The sequence below is a fragment of the Notothenia rossii genome, assembly GCF_949606895.1.
Source record: "Notothenia rossii genome assembly, chromosome: 3".
NCBI classification, from domain to species: domain Eukaryota; kingdom Metazoa; phylum Chordata; class Actinopteri; order Perciformes; family Nototheniidae; genus Notothenia; species Notothenia rossii.
Genome location: NC_136901.1, coordinates 81,547,939 through 81,567,973, shown reverse-complemented (window position 1 = coordinate 81,567,973; position 20,035 = coordinate 81,547,939). Strand labels below are relative to the sequence as shown.

Sequence of the window (20,035 nt, the reverse complement as noted above, 5' to 3'; positions counted from 1 at the left end):
GTTCTTATGGCAACCCAGAGTTACTGCAAAGCACACACATTCAGACTTTTCAAACCACCCATGCAGCAAAATCCACATCCCAGCCTTTGATCTGCATTAGTTAGATTCCTAAATCGCTAAATCATCATAAACATAGTGTTTGTTGTGGAGAAACCGAGTGCCTCTCTGCGAACCACCTGCCTCATTCAGCAGCGTTTCGTGGGAGGCAGGTGGTACTCGTATCAATTACAGTCATGTGTATTTTTTCCCTGCAGAAATGTTAATGATGTGTTGATGACATTTCTGTATTTTAATTAGGGTGATTTTGCAACTGTATATTTATTCATTAATTTCTGGCTTCAACATAGTGTCATTGAGAAAAGAATTGCAGTACCTCTACACCTCATAGTACCGCTCTTCCTCTAACACAGTCTGACATATACTCTAGGTACCGTGGTACTGTAGTCCTCTGTGGTTCAGGTCTCCAGGGATTGGCTGAGCAGATTACCACAACAATACTTGACATCTGCTTCCAGTAAGAACATTATCGCAAAGCTCAATGTACGCTATGCTTTGTAACATGAGCTGTGACAGATACAACGCTTTTGAACTGTCATAAGAATTGTTTAGCAACTAAACTGCTATATTCTTGAACTGTAGCAGTCACTGACACAACATATTACCAACACATTGGGGAACACTAAAGTTGTCATGGAGAAACGTATGATAGCTTGTCTGTCAGGCGCTCCTGATAAGTAAGATAATGACGAGGATTGTCGTACAAATGAGCAGGAAATTGAGTTTTCTCCTAGGTGATCCCTGCACCCTCCAGATAACGCTCTGTTGAGGTGTTACAATAACAAGTGCAGGGATTTATAATATTGACTGACTGAAAGAGCGTAATCTACAGTCCAATATGTGTCCACCCTGTTCAGGATTTATGTGAGGATTCAGCGGTGAGATCTATATTAAATAGACTAAGCTTTCCAACTAGGTATCATACAATTGTTAAATAGTCATTTTAGCATTAACAAGGAATGCCCTTCCAAAATATCTCATACTTGTATTATTTATTTTCAATCCAGCAAAAGAAGAATATTTTCCAATTTTATAAATCAGGGATTCAGTTATATTTGAAACATTAGGCAACTGTGTTTTTGGGTGTATATTGGTAAAAAGAAAACTAGGCTGTAGACCAATTATTGATTATGTTGAACATAAATCAAAAATGTAAATCACCTTGGAGACTGTTTGATCACTGTTCACAAGTGACAACTGTTGGTGTTGGTGTTGCTCCACATTTGGGTGTTACCCTCTTATGGTATTATACTTTTAAGAGCAAGGCATCCTGCACAAATACTATCAACATAATATTTGCATTTATAAACACACAGCAACACTTTTTTTAAATGAAAAATCTTCCCATGCAATAAGATATTTCCAACTATATATATATAGATGTATAATGCATTATGGAATCTATAGCTCTTATCTATTGTGCCAATCAAGTTCATCCATTTTGTTCTATGCACACATATCACCCCATCATACCAGACATGCCATTTACCTAGAAGTCTAACACATCATTCACTGGCTAGATGGTCATTGCAGTAAAGTGCTTCCGTTTCTCTCAATTCCTTCCCACACTTTATTGACCACCGTTTGTGAAAACGTGTCTGTGGCTCAAATGCTGTCATAAGAGTCTGTGCCGCTTTCGCCAAACCCTGTGCATCAATTAGGGTGGGAATTGATTTCTGTATACTAAATTGGGTCATTTTTATCATGGGCTGTCATCAATATATAATTTTAAAGTATGGCCTGAAGCGAGCATTGCAAGGCTGCTCATCGGAGTTTTACTAGGCCCAGGGGAGAAGATTCCCATGTGCCCCTTTCAGTTAATGCATGCCTCTATGGGTGTGAAGATTCCACCATCACTTGTGATTTATACCCCCAGAGGAGCAAAGACATTGCGGTACACAGACATTCACTGCCTGCATTGCAACATTTATAAGGCACTCTCAGATTATTCCAGGGTCTGCCAAGCCCATGCTTAGATGTCACATATCATGGAACATCTTCCAGGTACTTGTTTCTTGTTCTTGTCATTCCATGACCGTACAGTATGCACTGGTGAATTTCAAAGTAATCTCGGCTATACTGTTTTGAACGGGTGTATAAACCATAAACCAGTATTATCATTCATCTAAAGTGTTTACAGGGATGGCTCAGTGTTCCTGGAGAGGATGGTTAAAGGCAGAGATTGGAGTGTAGGATGAAAACAGCCACCTTTGTTTCATACAACCAAACCACATCCTTTCTTCCTTTGTGTAGTGCAGACCGCATTGTGTTTGTTTCCCTTCATTATGTAAACCATAAAGATCTCCTCTAATTTTGTCCTCAGGCTTTATGGAATGAGTTTATAACGGTCAGCCCTTTATTTCCAAAATAAATCAAACAGGTCCTGACTATGACCTTTCTCTTACATGTTGATGATTTGCATTGTCCACCTTCTTTTTTTTCCCAGCTTTGTGGGTCACACTGTGTGATCCATATTCAAATATTATTTAAATCAGTTCCACCACATTTGCATTTGAAATTGACGATTTGAAGCCAGGTCGCATGCATACTGATCAGAGGGACAACTTTCATTTGAGTGAGGGTTGATATTACAAATAAATGGGACAGGGTATTAATAATTGTCATGAAAGGAGTGTTATGTAGTGTGCACTGCAATAAAGTGGTGTGTTCTCCCCATGTAATGAATCTGATATCTAGCTCAACCCTTTCAGCTCAGGAAATGATTATATTCTCTTCAAATAGAGTGACCCGGTCATGGTGTCACTCTTTAGAACAAAATTACCCACAAAATGGTGGCCTGTTCAGGCTCCAAAAAACCTTTTATGTTTGTACGCTGAGAAAAAACCAACATATAATGATATGTATCGAGGGTGAAGTCACATTTCCATTGTACTCTTTAATCCAATGTATTTCACACTGCAGCAATAGTGAGATTTGTAATTATAGATTTCATATTTGTATGTGTCGTACGCTAGTATTACTTTGTATTAAAAAAAAAAACAGTTGAATAAGACTATCATTTTGTGTCAAATTTAATTCAAAAAAATCATTCATTAATCAATTGCAATATATTTTCAGTCTCTATAAATATGGCATGACATATCTGAAATAATTTAAACCAATGTGAACAAGGTCACCTGGCACATTTGTATAATTTGGTAAAAAACGAGGCAATGACGTCTTTATTTGGATGTTTCACTAAGTGTTTATAATAATTTAAGGCATGAACATAACTGAGCCTGCAAATATTTATTATAAGTCTTACTCCGACAAAAAGTGTTGTAGGAGTTTTAACCTCTTCAGACTTCTTCCCTTTTTTACTGGCACATTTGAAGTACGTGGAGCTGTGCCAGAAATAATTCAGTGTATTCATTGATTTATATTGTATTGAATTGATACATTTTGAAGTTGATAAATGTTCCGTTTTTCTGCTCTGGCTATGATTAAAATGTTTTGCAGAGAACAATAATACGTGCCAGTTTCATTGGCATTCACCATTCAGGTGTGTGGGACCTCTAGTTTGTCTCTCCTTTGCCTTGACATGGCATACCAGCTAAGACTTGCTCTTTACAGAAAGGTCTGCTTTTCTTCTGCGGACTGAAGCAGAGGTAAGGAGGGACAGAATCGATTGTTGCGGGCCAAATTGAACCTCTGTCGAGCTGCAGGCAGCCACAAGATAAAGCCTCTGACGCTGTCTGCTGTGTTTATCATCAGGTGGCCTTTTCTGTGTGTGCTATGCTGCTATTTTGATGTGTTAAGTCATAATAAGGGAGCCACCATTCTTTGGAGGGTCTGCCAATACAATTTCAGACAGAAGGGATTATGTTTCATGTCAGCCCATTATTGTTTCCAGCTTCCCCTGTACCCTTTTTTTCCACCTCAAGGGGCCTTTTCTTGACTCTACAGCCTTCGCTTCTGCTTTGCCACAGTCCCTTTTTTTGTTCATGTTCAAGAGGCAAAGTTTTCAGTGTGATGCTCTTTAAATGTTAGTCTTCCTCTTATTACAATCACTAGGCCTTGGCCAACAACATGGTGAAGTATGCTTTCCGGAAAGGTGAAGCCACGGCAGATATGGTTTATCAACATAATCATCTATACTTACATTGGACTTTGAACGCCCAGCAGTACAATGACACTTGTGTTCCTTTCACCAAATTAGCCTGTGCATTCTACAGAAACACTCATGGTCAGAGTTTAATGCCACCATGCACACGATCAGATCAGACCTGCCGCCATCATACAGTCATGCACTAGCCAGATGCTAGCTGGATTTAACCTATTGATTGCATTGTACCAACACAATTAGATGTTATTTATGACACCCTGCAAGCTGAGGCAGCAGCCATCAATCTACTTTTTGACCAGCTCATTCTAGTAAAAAAAATATATGTATAAAGTATTTTATTGACAGTTCGTTGGATACACAATGTTATAACATATAAGACATTTATTTGGACACTTTGAGCTATTGGCAACCCGTTTTTGTTCTTTGTTTGCTCTCAGTTTTTTTTACATATAGACGGCAATATGTTAATCCTAAAGTAAGCACTAAAGACAAAAATACACCTGTCGCCACATATTATTCTGAGGCAAACAGTCCAAATGCTACACATGCTACTACACAGTTGTTTTGTGTCACAGTTGTTGAGCAGGGACACACATTAACTGTACTTAACTGCAGTTTTTGTAATATATTTGATGTAGTTAATTTAGGAATTGAGCTCAAAGGGCAACAGTATTTTCAGTTTCAACAACCACAATCTGATGCCTGGAAAAACATTTCTAAAAATAAATGTTGAGCACTGCTTAGTCATTTGGAAGTATTGAAGCCACAGCAGCGATACTTCCATTGCTACTGTCTGTCCTCGTCCAAGCTTTCTCCCTCCACCAGCAGATATCACTTGCCACTGTGGGTGTACAACCTTGGCAGTGGATGCTCATACAGTTTGTTTGGTCAGCCATGGACTTGGATGGGCCCTGACAGCACAGTCGCTCCCGGCTTGTGTGACCCTTGCTTGTGGTTTTAAGAATATCTGTTCCAAGATTGCCTGTGCTACCAAGAACTCTCATTGTGAGCCACTACATACTCAGTGGAGTGTGCTATCTCTTTTACACCAGTCGTTATCTGGGATGACCAGCTAAATACTGCCCACCTATTCTCAGAGAAGGTGGGCAATAGCCTTGTAGCTAATCACACAGCCCATTAGCAGGAAATTACAATGACTTCAGTAATTTTATGGCCACATTTAAAGCTTTTTCTTTGAGGAAGACAATGATAATCTCCTCCTTTTCACCCTTGGGCTATGTTTCAAAGCTGACTTAATCAAGTAAAAAAAAAAAAAGAATCATACCAGTGCTTCTCAAGCATGCCGCACATATCTCCAGAATGTGTTTAGATGTTAGCTATGCCTTGTCCCATTGTAGTAAAATACACCCCACAACTCGGTTTAGTGGAAAACACTTACAACAAACTAGACCCCCTCCCTGTTCTTACTGAAATGCTTTGCTATTTGGAGCTATAATTTGAGTCTGAATTTGACTTTGTGTATGGACATGAACCACATGTCCACAATCAGGCCTCTAGTTGTCTTCCAGTTTCCTTCCAGAGTTTCCTCTCTTCCCACTTCACCTTCAATAGCTGACCACCTGCAGTCAACATTAGTGGAAACAAACCCACACAGGTATTCACGACCACAAGTGAGAGAGCCCTTAAGGCATAATAACAGTGTAATTTCCCTTTGTGTTTTTGTTTTCCTATACGAAAAGCCTAAACATTTCAAATTGTAATGTTCTAGAGAGGCTTCTACTTCACTTAAACTTGTATTACGGCCCCTACACACGGGCGGGCATGTCTGAAGCTAGACCAACAACCAATCACCTGAATCTCCCGCCCCGGACACACAAGCAGCGGTTTGATTGGCTAGAGCTTGTACTATGATTCGATTGGCTGACGCTTCCGTCGAAGCTTCAAAAGTAGAACATTGCTCTACTTTTGAAGTGAGCAACGCATTGCTACGCTTTGCTCCCACAATGCATTTCGGCGAATCGTGACGTCACCCCATTCAAAGTGAATGGGCAGAAGCGTTGCAAGCGTCAACGCACGCCGCCGTGTGTAGGGGCCGTTACCCTCCTGACATGGATTTATAAACCCTGCACTTTAAGTTAACATGTTATTTTTACTCTTACAATACCGTTTAAATTAGATAATACGGAAAAAAGGTGACTAAAAGCAGTATAAAACCAGGAAAGGCCACATAATTAGCCATAAAAAAACATCCAAGTAAATATGTTGCAAACCTATTCCTGGTACATTGAAGGTTATCATTTCCTTTTTTATGTGACCTATATTCGTGGCGTAGTACAGTACATTCAGGGTAATGAGAGCTTTCAGCAAAGCCTAAAGCTGTTGGTTCTTACAATAGGCTGATTGGCTGCAAGCTATACATGCCCCTAAGTAATGGCTAAATCGGAGCACACATTGAAGCTGCCTTAGGCTACAAGATAGCAGCACAAACACCCCAGTAGTGCCAGTACTGTATTTTTTTTGCAGTTCTAGTTCCCTCATGCTTTCGTCAGCCCTAAAGCCATTGCACCTGATTCAATCCACTTTTAACTTGCAACTGAGTTTGCTGACATTTAGTCATTTTTATTTTCAAAACCTGTTATTTATTGAAAAGAAAATATTCAAGTTATTACATTTTTTGAGAAAGAAAAACATTAACCAGAAACATTTTTTTTTAAAATACCTTTCAACACATACCTTTGTGGTATGAAGTAGAGTAAGGTCAAATAAGTGTCAAAATGTGGCACAAGGCTCCATTCACTAAAATACAGTTTTACTGAAAGGCTTATTTTGTTATTAAAGCAATGCTTTACCTTTGTGTTGCCTGATGTCCTTGTGTAGGAATTTCAATAGAGATGTTCTAAGAAGCAGCATGATTGGATAAAGACTGGCTGTTAGGCAAATTGTTTGATTGTAATTGCACTTTAAACTACACCAGGCCTTTTTACCTTTTTACCAGGTCCACGCAAAAATAGTTTGGCTTTGTTTCTCATTTATTTGAAGCTGTTGTGGTTTAGATCGAATAGCGATGCCAGTTTCCATTTGCTAACGGCTTTGACTTCAAAGTTAAAGTTGTAATTTATTAAATTATGTTTTTTACTTTATTTTCAGTTTGCTGCATTTCATATCAGAGGCAATTGTGTGGTTTGAATGTAGTTACAGGCGAGATGGTGGCAGATTTATATGTGCATTATTTGTCAATACACCCATATACAGTATTTCTCTGTACACTATACTTTACTATATTATATCTTACAACAGGTAGACATATCATTTAAATCCAAAGCACACCGCTTAGGAAGCTATTCAACTTGTGAATAACATTATTCTTAAAGCAATGCAATACAATTCATTTTGAAGTGTTTTTTTGTGATTTGGACTTCTATTTTATTCATCTAACATTTGGTATTAAATAAAAGTGACCTTAGTGAGAGAACATTTGAGTCTTTTTGCAAAACATGTGTTTTTCCCCTTTGCCCCCCGGGCGCCCACAAGGAAAAAAGTTATGAAAATACAATTAAATATGTTTCTTTATATATATTTTAGCATGTGTGTATCCCTCTGTGTGTTCATGAGTGTATACATAACATCTTAATCTGCCAAAGTGCCTTTCAGCAAGCCATTTTTCATACATTGATTAATGCCGGAGCCTGATTGTCTCGTACTGTTCCAGCAACAGAGAATCAATTCCTCTCTTTGCACCCATCTATGCTTGTATGTGTCTCCGTCATGCTACATACATCACAGTCCTGGATGGCTCCTGATGCTATATTAAGCTACTCTGTATGTAGGGAGGGGGATAAAAACAAGAAAATCAGCCAGTTAATTCATCTCCCAGCTCGAAAGTCTCATTACACTGCTGATGAGTTTAAGGATTGCCTGAGGTGGAAAGGGACTGTGTTTATGGCTCGGCAATCGTGCGTACCGAGTCTCCTTGTCTCATGTGGATGGAAAACAAAAGACATGCCAACACTACAGCCAAATTATTATTGAAATCATTCCTACTTAAATACTTCATGATTTTACATTTATTTAAACATATGTTTCTAAAGAGATGTTATGTCCTCTGAAGTCTTTATATGGTGGCTGCCAAATGAAGACAAATATGGTTGGTAGAAGAATTGATCTGACCTTTCTGGCCGTGTAAGGAATATGAATCTCTCCAAATCTACTTCATCAGTGTGATGTAGGGACACAGGAAATCCTAATGTAGGTCACAGCACAGATACAAGTGGTGCAACTGCATTTTTAGAAAGTATCCATGCATCTATTTTAGCAAAAGGTTTAAACATATAGTACATTATTAGTTTTTTCAAAATATTTTAAATAAAATCAAAGACACATAGACAGAAAGGCATTTGTACAGCTGGTAACATAACACAAATGCACAATATTTGCCAATGGAATATAAATGTTGTGTTGCATGTCAAATTGAATTAGTGAGATACTCAATGGTTAACTTCTGAACCATGTCTCTGTAACGGTGCATAGTTTACTAAAAATATACATATGAGAGAAATAATTTTATTTTTTTTGTAAATGTATTTCACAAAATATCTAATATAAAAAAAAAGTCAAGTTGCATGTGTTGCTAACACACTGTACAAATTATAAAGCCAAATAAACCTGAGTTTTAAAACAATCCAATAACAATGTGTGTAAACAGAGACTTCCATTAGAAATTCAGAAATGAAGTATTGAAATAATGTTGGTATTAGATGGTGATAGTTTAATGAAAACATCTTAATTTTACTGTATCATTTATTTGAATTGCAAACACAGGCATGGCTATTGGTAAATTAGTTTATTACCAAATTATCTTCAATTTTTTGAATGCACATTTATGAGTTGATGAGGCGAGGATGATGGCTGTAACATACATTATATATTCTGTTTATTGACAACTGGGCCTTTAACTAAATAATGGTAAATGTGTTGCTGTTGCCACTGCCAAACACCGTATACCCAGTTCCATATCTTATAGTCAGTCTGCCTGCAGTTACCTTCCCATGCCCTGCTCCGTTTCTGTTGTTTTCAAACCATCATAACCAGTCGTCTGCACTGGAAGACAGAACCGATACGCTGAGGGGCTGTTTCCTGCCACCTGACAGATGCCTCTTTAGTATGACTGCTCAGCTTAGAGCCAATCAGGAAGAGCCTGACTCTCTTTTCTTCTCCAGTGAATACATCATTTCCATCTAAATCTCATCAATAATCAGGGATAGCGATGGCATCAATTGGCATGATTGCCAGAGTTCACAGAGCAATACTGTAAAGATTGCTGTCTGCATGGATGGTGGTGGTTGGCTTAAAGACTGGAAACTGGAAAAACATCATTACCCTTGTTTGGTCAAAAGGTTTGTGTTTAAACCGCAAATTAAAATATATGTTATGGGATGATTTGTACAGAATTAGTCCATTAAATAACCCACAAATACAATTAAGGGTTCAACCACTGTTTTTAACTTGTTGATGTGTTATTTATGTGAATGAAATAAGCACGCCGTACATGAACAAAAAGCTGTTGTATACCTCTACAATTACAAAAATGATATAATGTGATTCACAGAAAGGAAAGAACAAACATCTTCACCTAGATGTGTCAAAGACAAAAGCTGAGTAATAATCCATGTGAGGCTTTTTGTTTTTTTGACAAGCACAAGAATATGTATGTAAATTAGGTTTTGCGGGAACACATATATTTTGCATTCCCTTAAGCAACAAAAGGGAGAGAGGGAGACAAACACAGTCCTTGAGTCATCGCCCACCCTCACACTCTTCTTATGAGTCACGCACCACCACACATGTTCAGACGTTTAGGCATTACGAATCTAATATCTAAAATATGCACACTGGTCCAAATTATCATTTCAACTGACACTCATTTTAGCTAATTAGAAAAATCATAGAATAATCTGAAATTTAGAGATACGTATTTGGGAGATCATTGAGATTTCATTCCAAAATAATCTTAATATATGCTTCTTGAATATGTCAGTGTTTAATTAAGAACATGTCGGATGTCATTTATTTGTTTAAGCATTATCATAGCTCATATCCATCTTCACAAGGAAAAGGTCAAACAAACGATTATACTAGTTGAAAGAAGTATTTGCAAGTTGTATCTGTCAGTAAGCAATCTTATTAAAGAACTGTATTGTTGTCAAAACTGTTAACTTTTAAAGCATTTGTTTATATATGCCCATAAAAGGACTTTTTCTATTGGGCAACAATCTCTCACAGAGGGAGCTGTTGAGCTAAAAATGGGAACATAACAGAAACAAAAAAAGACAGGAGGGGAAAAAAGGAGTCTGAGAAAAAAGAGAACTAAAAGTGACTAAGATACAGGATGAGCGAGAGAAAGGGAAATCAAAGCAAGATGTTTTCGATGTAAATGTGTAATAGAGTGAAGAAGCAAAAAGAAGAATGAAGACTTACAATCAAAGCACCTGCTATGCCCACTTACTCATAGGCTAGCCAGTGGAACTCAGTGCTCCTGTTATTGTAAACTCGCTATAATAAAACTCACTTTGATTACATACAAATGTTTCCCCCTCAAAATGAAAACGTATCAGCATGAAAAACAACCCTCACTTAAATAAATGACAATGTATCTTAACTGTACTATAAAACCAGTACTTTGGGGTGATAACAGAAAGAAGTACATTGATAGGCCAAGTCTCAAAGAATGGACAGCCAGACTTCTTTATAACCTATGAGCAGGGTATAGTGATGGGATGTCTACTCTTTAAACCCAAGACCAAAGTTCAAGACCCTTCTGACTTCTATTCATAAACTGAAAGGATCTCCAGTCATAAAAATAACTTTAACATCATTATTATTACCATAGTGATATGCGCTGTTACCATAGTGATATGCACTGTTTGTGGTTGTGTCCTATATTTATTTTCTTTAAACTGTATTTGTGCTATGTTTTTTTTCACATTTGGTATGTTTACAAATAAATGTTCTCAATCCCATCCACAACTATGGCAATGAAAGAATAATAATCAAGTAATGAATTACATTACATTATTACATTACATTGCAAGTACATCAGGTTTCATAGAGCCAAAACATTTCAAGTGCTTCTCAACTGGCTTTAGATAAGCCAGTCCTTTGAATAACAATGTTTCTGCCGTTTCTAATTTGAAGTGATATTTAAAAAAAACATGCTTTAGTTTCTGGTTTCACTTGTACAGTATAAACAGTGTTATCGACTTCAGATCTGTTGTGATGGATTAAAGTGGACACGTTTTCACAATAGGGTCTCCCCAACTATAGAAAAAAATCAACAAACTACAGTTCTCCTCTTGGGACTTTCTTTTTTTTTAGCAGTTTTATACGGGGGGTTACTGGCCCGCAAACTCTGGTCTTTATTTGAACCAAAAAGCGAATAAACCGTCAGGTCATACAAAATGAGCCACTAGCTGGCAAGCGCAGCAGAGCATCCGACAAGCTAAAGGGCAATGTTGTTGTACTTAAAAAAGAAATGGTGAATAAAAATCGAGTACATATAGAGGTGACACCTCTTTTGTGTTGCAACTGCAAAGCAGGTCAACACTGTACTTTAAAAAGTACTGCCACAATCGCTTATTTTTTTCTTCGATATTCTACAGAACCTTTTCTTTCAGTTCCTGCAAGTCGACATAGTCTTCAATAGCCTTAACGGCCAGCGTGTTCAACCCTCTTTATTTAGCATTTAGAAAACATTTGACACAAGATGATTACATGCCAGTTGTTTATGTCCTAAACTTTAATTTCAGAGCAATCATTCTTGTCTTGCAGTTTGTTTGTTTGTTTGTTTGTGTGTGTGTGTCTGCGCCCCGGGGGCTCACACCCTTGTAATGGCTGCTAGCAGCTTCTGCATATTAATTGATGTTGATGTTTTAAACTATTTAAAAGCTGGGTTTTGGTTTTGCTTTATTTAGTTATGTTTTTGCCCCGCGTTTTGCAGACTTCAGGCCGGCATATTTTGAGTTTCTTCATTCTAGAAATGTTAAGTGAAGTGTGTCCCTTGGAGGTGTCTCCCTCAGCTGTGTGATAAGGTGTAACTTTGAAGTGTTGAATGAGGTTAGAGGCAGCAGTCAACCTCTGCAGGCTATTATTACCGCCACACCCCATCTGTGAGCATCTCCCCTGTCCACTACACTCACATAAGTCATTTCCTTAACCTGCCTCCAGCATTTCCTTGTTCCAATAATGCAGTCTGTTTTTTTCACATTAATAGTCCGTCATTTGCCTGTAGCATTATGTTGAAATGATGGCTGTATGCATTTTCTTGTTTAGTTAAAGTTGATCGCTCTACTTAGTCATTTAGACGCTACTCAGTTGTAAACATACTAATTAGCATGTTTGGTTTTAACAGCAATACCAGAGAAAATGAATTGGTAATTTACCTTGACAAAAAGTTTGTACTCAAATATCCCCCAGCTTTGCCATCTATCCCACTCAATAGGATCACACATGTTAACAACCCCGCCAGCACTGACAGTGGTATGTTAAACAATTGGCACCTCAGGCTGTGAAAACATTCAAATAAGCTCTTCAGCTACCCAATGGTAAACTCATAACTCCTCCTGTTGTAAGGCTGACACCAAAAAGGTATCCTAACAATATCACAAAAACATATAGATGGTTGATTGTCAGCAGAGAGAAGGGAAACCATTGTGCTCCTGTGAGTTCCTTATTTATATTGCAGTGGGCAGACACTCACATATAGTACCAGCACATCACCCTGACTGATTTCCTCAAAACTTCCTGGGGAATTGTCTTCTTCCCCGGGTCAATATCTAAACTTTCCCCTGCATCAAAACATATTGTAATTGACTCCATTTGTAATTCCTCCAGAGATCTGGCACTGGGCTGCAGCTCTGATGGCTGCCGAAAACAATCAAGTCATACAGACATGACCACCATTGTAAACAAGGCCTCCTCCAAGAGTGTGGGGTGCACACAAGTGCGTTCCTTTGCTCTTTGGCCCCAGCCCATACCTCCATTCAAATGTTTTAATTTCTCAGTGCGTAGTTTTCATGTCATGTTTTATTCTTCTTGGCCCGGGCGCTCCTTCTCCATTTTATATCTTGCCGTTTTAAGTTATTGGCAAAATAGAGTTATCTCATACAACAGTTTTATATCAGTGTTGGCTGGAAGGACATAAAGTGCATATTGCATTGCACTGTGCACCATGTCGTATATATGCTACAATGCAGTGGACTATAGCTGTAATAATTCATGTTAAAGCAATTAATATAATAGCACTTCTAATGTGCTGTAAGTAATGTATGAATGCTGTAGTTGTTGCTCAGATTTTCTATTATTACAACATTAAATAATATATTACATTTCAACTTAATATTCTATTATATGTGGGAATGCATTGCTCCATAATATTAATTGCATCTTGATTTATTAAAGAGACTGGAGTGTGTGATCATTGCTGCATTACACATTTGCAGATTAACCATTACATATTTTAACCTTATGGTTTTTCTCTTGGGGGGGGCCATTAGTTCTAATCAGAAAATAAATCCTTCATTATGATAACAGTTTTTTAACATGGAGGGTTTAGGGAAAATACAAATTAAAAGAGGAAATGGAGCAAAAGTAAAACGGATTTAGCCTTTTATGTGCATGCAATTAATGCAACATTGTGATTGTCTGTGCGTAGTGTGGATTTGTGTCCTCTGAGTGAGATGAATTGCATTACCCGCCTATGACAGTGTCCATTGTCTGGTATGTTGTAACAACATAATTATTCTATACTGTATGTGAGAAATTATTTATATGGCAACATTAGAAGTGTCTTTAATTATTAACAAATATATAAGTAACTTTGTTTATTTTTCCCCAGCAGTGAGAATGAAAACAAGCTGATGTCATGTGCTTGTTGTCAGCTAACTGAAAGCCATAACATGATGTTTACACTTAATACTGTGCCATAAGGTTCCTTCCATCTCCTTTGTGTATGCCGTCCACCACATTTTCTCATTTGCCACTTTCTCCTGCCTGCTGTTTCTAACATCACATGATGCGAGGTAATCAGAAAGAACAATGTGAGTGCTTTGTCACAGCAACAATATCACGTTCACTCCTGCAACTTGAGCTGCTTTGATTCCTGCTGAAAGGGGAACACATAGAGTTGTGTTTCTCCTTTTGTTTCTGTCCTCTGGTTTACTCTACTCTGCCTCCCACTTCAACTCCTGTTCACTCTCAGGTGCTACCAACAGCTAAAAAAAAAAGACAAATCATGATTTGTTTTATTGGGAAGAAATTTAATTATGCATCATTTAAAAGGGGGTGGGGGTATTTGAAATCTAATTTAGTCAAATATGTTTTAAATTGACACACAATTCATCATTGCCATGCTATCATGCAACTGATCAATAGTCAGTCTTGCCTTGTTGTGATGAGTATGCTCTTTGGCAGACAGTATGTGTATCTGGTGTCGTGTGGAGTCCCTTCAAGGTTGTCCTTTACACCCTATGTTGTAAAAAAAAAAGACGCTGTAAGAGGACGTTTAATGAGATGACAACTAGCTAGGGTACAATTACTTCTGAAAAGCTCTAAAAGGCTTTAACATATATAACCTATAGTGCCCATACTTATGATCATGGTCACATAATGTCAAGTATTATCACATTGTGAATAGTTTACATGTGAGGATGGATTGTAATACTTTTGTTGATCATTTAATTTTTGAAAGTATGTGACCATCAGGTAGAAAGACGTTTTTTCAGGCTCTGGTTGATGACTAAATATATGCAACATGAATTCCAATCATCTTCAGACATACTTTTTGTTAAATGCTCGTTGGAAAATGTTAGCTTACATGTTAAGCTAACATGTTTAACTCTATTAACATGGTCACTGCTAAAGGTCAGCAATTGTTAAGGATCAACATGATGATGAAACCAGGATTTAGCTTGAAGTACCTTTGTACAGACTTTGAGAAGTAGAGTGTAAACGTTTAGTCTCACTTTTTTCACCTTTGGTTCCTCCTATTAAGTCCTTGGCTTTAATAATAATAATAATAATAATGATAAATGATATTTATATAGCGCCTTTCAAGGGACCCAAGGTCACTGTACATGGTAGGCAAACAACAAATAAAGGAAGCCGGGGGACCAAGAAAGGGCTAGGGCCCGAAGGCCTGGGTGAACAGGTGTGTTTTTAATGATGATTAGAAGATGTCCAGGGAGGCAGCATTACGGATCTCGGCAGGAAGTGCATTCCAGAGGGCGGGGGCCGCAACACTGAACGCCCTGTCACCAACAGTTCGGAGGCGAGAGCGGGGGATGGAGAGCAGGCCCTTGTCTGAGGACCGCAGACTCCGAGAAGGGGTGTAAGGATGGAGGAGGTCCGATAAGTACTGGGGGGTGAGGGTATGGAGGGGCTTGTACGTGAGGAGGAGTGTTTTGTATTGAATCCGGGACTGGACCGGCAGCCAGTGTAGGTGGATGAAGGTGGGGGGGACATGTTGCCATGGCTTGGTGCGGGGGAGAAGCCTGGCGGCAGAGTTCTGGACGTATTGGAGCCTGTCCAGGGTTTTGCTGGGTGCCCCGACAGGACTCCACTGCAGTAGTCCAGACGGGATGTGATGAAGGCGTGTACAAGTGTTTCTGCCACAGAGTCAGAGAGTGAAGGCCGGAGTCTGGCTATGTGTTTGGTGTTTTTAAGATGTGTTTGTACACCTTGATAATGCAGAGACAGATGGCTTCGATTTCCAGTCCTAATCATTAAACCAATACAACTTTTCATTACCACACTCCTCAACCAATATTTACACTCTATATTAAATGTATGACTTATATGACTTATATAAGACTTAATTCTTGTTATGATCACATTTTCACACACCAACAGACCATCCATACACATTAATAAATACTATATTGTGATATATGTACATTAATAGTGAGCACATTGTACTTTCTTTATGTTTGCATACTATCTGTGTGTGATTGTCTTTATATTATCGACATCTGTCTTTCCACACATCCACAAACATACATACACTTACTCTGCTAAGGTGACGAATGCGTGTATGAACGACTTTCTCCTTTTAGTTTTATGTTGCATTTGTCTTTGTTTTCTCAAGTGTGTAGGTTATTTAGAATTTGATCTTTTATTCTACGTTGGCAGCAACGCTCAAAATAAATCTCAATTTCCTTTGTAACCTTTGGCGGCATAGCAAGAGCAGTGTTGAGGGATTGGTATTGTTTGTCTATAAATCACAATGAAAATTGCTCCTTTCTACAAATGACTGAATATAAAGTTGACATATTCACATTATAGCGGTTGATTTGGTATCGTGAGCTGTAACAGTATTTTTCCCTGGCAGTTTATTTGAAAGAAACGGAACACGGCTTAATGAAATGCTCTTTGTCTGTCTTTTGTTCCTGAGAATAAGTAATGCGTCAAGAGCCAATGGTACAGAGCTCATACCTATTACTAAAGGATGTTGACCACAGAGGAGATTGATGATGTATGTTCACACAAGTTAACTCCTTGTCTTTCAAATGGCTTCGTGTCCTCTCTCGCGTCCCTCATGAATCAGCCTTCGAAGTTTTTTTTATTTTGCTTGCCAAGAACATCACAGCACACAGCAGACAACTTAGAGAAACAGGGTTTTTTTCCTGCATACAAATGACGTTACCTGAGAAGACATTCTGTGCATTTTGGCTTTGAAATCTGGAGACAGACATATTTTGTGTGTTATTCAAAGACACTGGCAGGCCTTGCTGACAGCAGTCATTAGAATAATTTTACATTCTCTCTGTCTGGAAAGACAAAATATAACCCCCTCTATCCCCTCCGTCTCCTCTGATCCACTTGCAATGTGCATTCAGAAGATATCAGTGTTTCCATGTTTTTTAAGCTGAAAATAAATACATGAAAATAATTTGTGCTAATTACAGTTTCCAAGCTAAGAAGACTGAGCTATTAATGTATATGTAGATGTAACAATAAAACGCATACCCATACCATAAAACATGTATGTTAGTATAGTTGTTTGAGGACCCAAACACTAGCAAACTTCACCCGTCACATTTATGTGTGTCAGTTAGTCTCAACGGTGAGTAATTCCCATGTAAACAATAGTCTGTATTGTAGTCCCATGGCTTGGCTCTGATCCTGTAAATGGCTCCCCTGACAGACTATCACTGTTAACTTGAGCCACTGTTTCTTGGCTACAATAGTTACTATGATCGGTGATACAGCCACATTATTACTAAATGGTATCACTCATGCTACAAGTAACTATCAAAAGCCACAATGAATGACACAGTATTTTGGCTCAACACATTTATATGAATACATTTGTTTCGTCTCTTGCATCCATCTGTCTACCCACCATGTTTTTTTTTTCCTTCTACTTTTTCACCAATACTGAGGCTGAGATCAATGACAAGAGCATGTGGATCTCAGAGGCCCTATCAGTGGAGAAACAGCAATGTGATAGTGTGGTTTTCTCACTGTCAGCCCCGGGAGTCAGTTCTGTGAGAGTGAGGAGGAGGTATGGTGAAACTCCCAGGCACTGGATATGTACCGCCAGTCAGCTCTGTGCAAAGTCTAATAATGACAGTGACCTCACCCTTTACTCTTATTATATTGCTTCTAGAGCGACCACAGCAGGTGGTTTGTGTGCATCTGTGCATTGTGTCTGTTTGTGTGTGCTTTCCAGAGGTAATGCACTTTAGGTACCTTTTGTATTTGAGTTGAAGGTTATTTCTGTGTGCCAGGGGGTGCGTGTGAAACACAATCTCACCATCCAATCTTATTGTCATAGAATGAGAAAAGAACAAATCCAAGCTATGGAATTGATGTTAAGCAAGACAAGTTTGACCCTTGTGTCAACGAGGCCACATCTCTTGACAGCTTGTCCATTATGCAACTCCTCAATCCCTCAACCCTACAATTACGGTGTAGCAGGAGCGCCAACCTTGCAGATGTGGGGGTAGTGTAGGTTAAATGATCAAAGATTTGTTTAGGAGGGCTGTCCTTATTGGTGCTCTGTAAGGTTATCTATCAGCGAGTCACACTTACTGTCCCCAACATAGTATGGACCATTCGCTGTTCATACATGATATTAACTTCCTTCTGCAGATTGGCCAATAATTAGACAAAAGACAATTACATATATATTTTTCATACACTCATGACACTTGTAGTTATGTCACAACAGGCAATTTAAAATGAAGAACATTCAAAAGTATCACTGAATATTGGCTTATAAGATGTATATATCTGCAAAGGAGATATGATTGCCTCCATCTATTGGTGTGTTTGTCATTATTTCTTGACATGTCGAAACTCAAGTCTAGACTGGGATGGAATTAGTTATTCACATTTAATCTCTCAAGAGGAATAATCATATTGGTTTTGTGACCCTGCAACCTTTCCTGTTGTACAGGCCCGACCTTCAAGTTTCAAATGAACACAGCTCCTGATTCACATAGTTAGTGTCCAAGAGTCATTTAAACAGACACCTTTCTGATGACCTCTTAATCAGCTTTTGAATCCGTCTTTGAAATATTGTCCCTTTTAGACGAACACCGAAACACTATTACTTGTCCTATAATGCAGTGGTCTGCTATCTCCACTTGCTTGCTTTTGTCATTTGTCTGTGTTTTCTCTAGATGTTTAGTTTGCGCTTAAAGGCCAAGGGTTGTACAATAATATCAAAAGCAATTTCGATGGAACATCATTTCAGTCAAGTAGAGATTTTATAAAATGCAGTCAATATGTCTGTGAATTGACATGTAGCATTGGATGAAATGTATGGATGCAATTCAAATACTCATAATATGAAGAGTTGTTTTGAAAGAGATCAAGGATAATGCTTCATCTACTGAATTTCTGCATATCACTTTTAATTTAAAGTTGTATTTTGTATTTGTGTGTGTGTATGGTGTGACTATGGGTGTGTTCGTGTTTGTGTGTGTCAATAAGACTAAACCCTTAAAAGCAACCTAAACATGGTACTACATCCATTCTCCTGTCCCATCTGATCCCCTAAGACACTGCTTACTCTTTGAAGTCTCCACTTGAAAGGCCTGATCTGAATACTGTGGATTTCACAGCATCTCTGCAAACAGTGATTACAGACTGAATAATGAGCCACACCAACACTGCACACACACGTTTACGCATGCTTTCTATCTAGGCCACACACACATGGATTATGCAGGAGTCAGTATGTCACAGTATATAGTCTGACTCAGTTATAAGTTGTGTTTATGTTTGAATTCAACCTACTGCAATATGTGTTGTTCCATCATGTTTCATACTGTCACAGCATTGTAAGTCATAATTGTGGTTTCTAATAATGTATTGTATATATTGTTGTGTTCTTTTTCTAGTGTCTGCTGAGATCTTAAAAAGCAGTTTGACCACCATGGAGAAACACATTCAGAGGCTTGAGAACGACATCGAGAACTTCCCCAAAACAGATGACAAACAAGATAAGTTTGTGGAAAAGATGTTGATATCCTTTTTCTGGTGGTCATTGTTTAAACCTTGCTTATACCGAATGGATTTGAGTATTTTAGGACATTGTGTGCACCCATTTGTCATCAGCAGGGGCAAAGGCTTGTGCTGTTTGTGTTTTGCTTGGCAGTGGTAAGCAGTTAAAGTCACTTGGTGTGATAGGTGGCACCCAAGGGAACGAAGGGAATGGATCTGGCAGCCTCACTATGAGATGTTGATCGGATCTCCCTCTTCACTCCTTCCTTGGTCCCAAGAGTGAAATCATGCCTGTGGCTATTTTTACTGCACTCTGCCACCGCTGCCTGTCCCCAGGGACACTCTAATGGGGGCTCTAGACCCTCACACCAACTTATCGCCGATCCCTGATTTCATCTCCTGACCGGCCACAAGTCTCTCCACACAACCATCCGTGCACTATCTTCT

General features: G+C 38.5%; 1 protein-coding gene across 14 annotated transcripts in view; it reads left to right on the top strand.

Moving 5' to 3' along the window:
• The window catches only part of diaph2 (diaphanous-related formin 2), a 347,379-nt gene that overhangs the window by 234,103 nt on the left and 93,241 nt on the right, over positions 1 to 20,035 (top strand). For all 14 annotated transcript variants that reach the window (XM_079670514.1, XM_079670513.1, XM_079670507.1 and 11 more), the window contains one exon: positions 19,486 to 19,610. In XM_079670514.1, the coding sequence (XP_079526640.1) occupies positions 19,486 to 19,610 (125 nt within the window). The remainder of the gene's footprint in view (positions 1 to 19,485; positions 19,611 to 20,035) is intronic.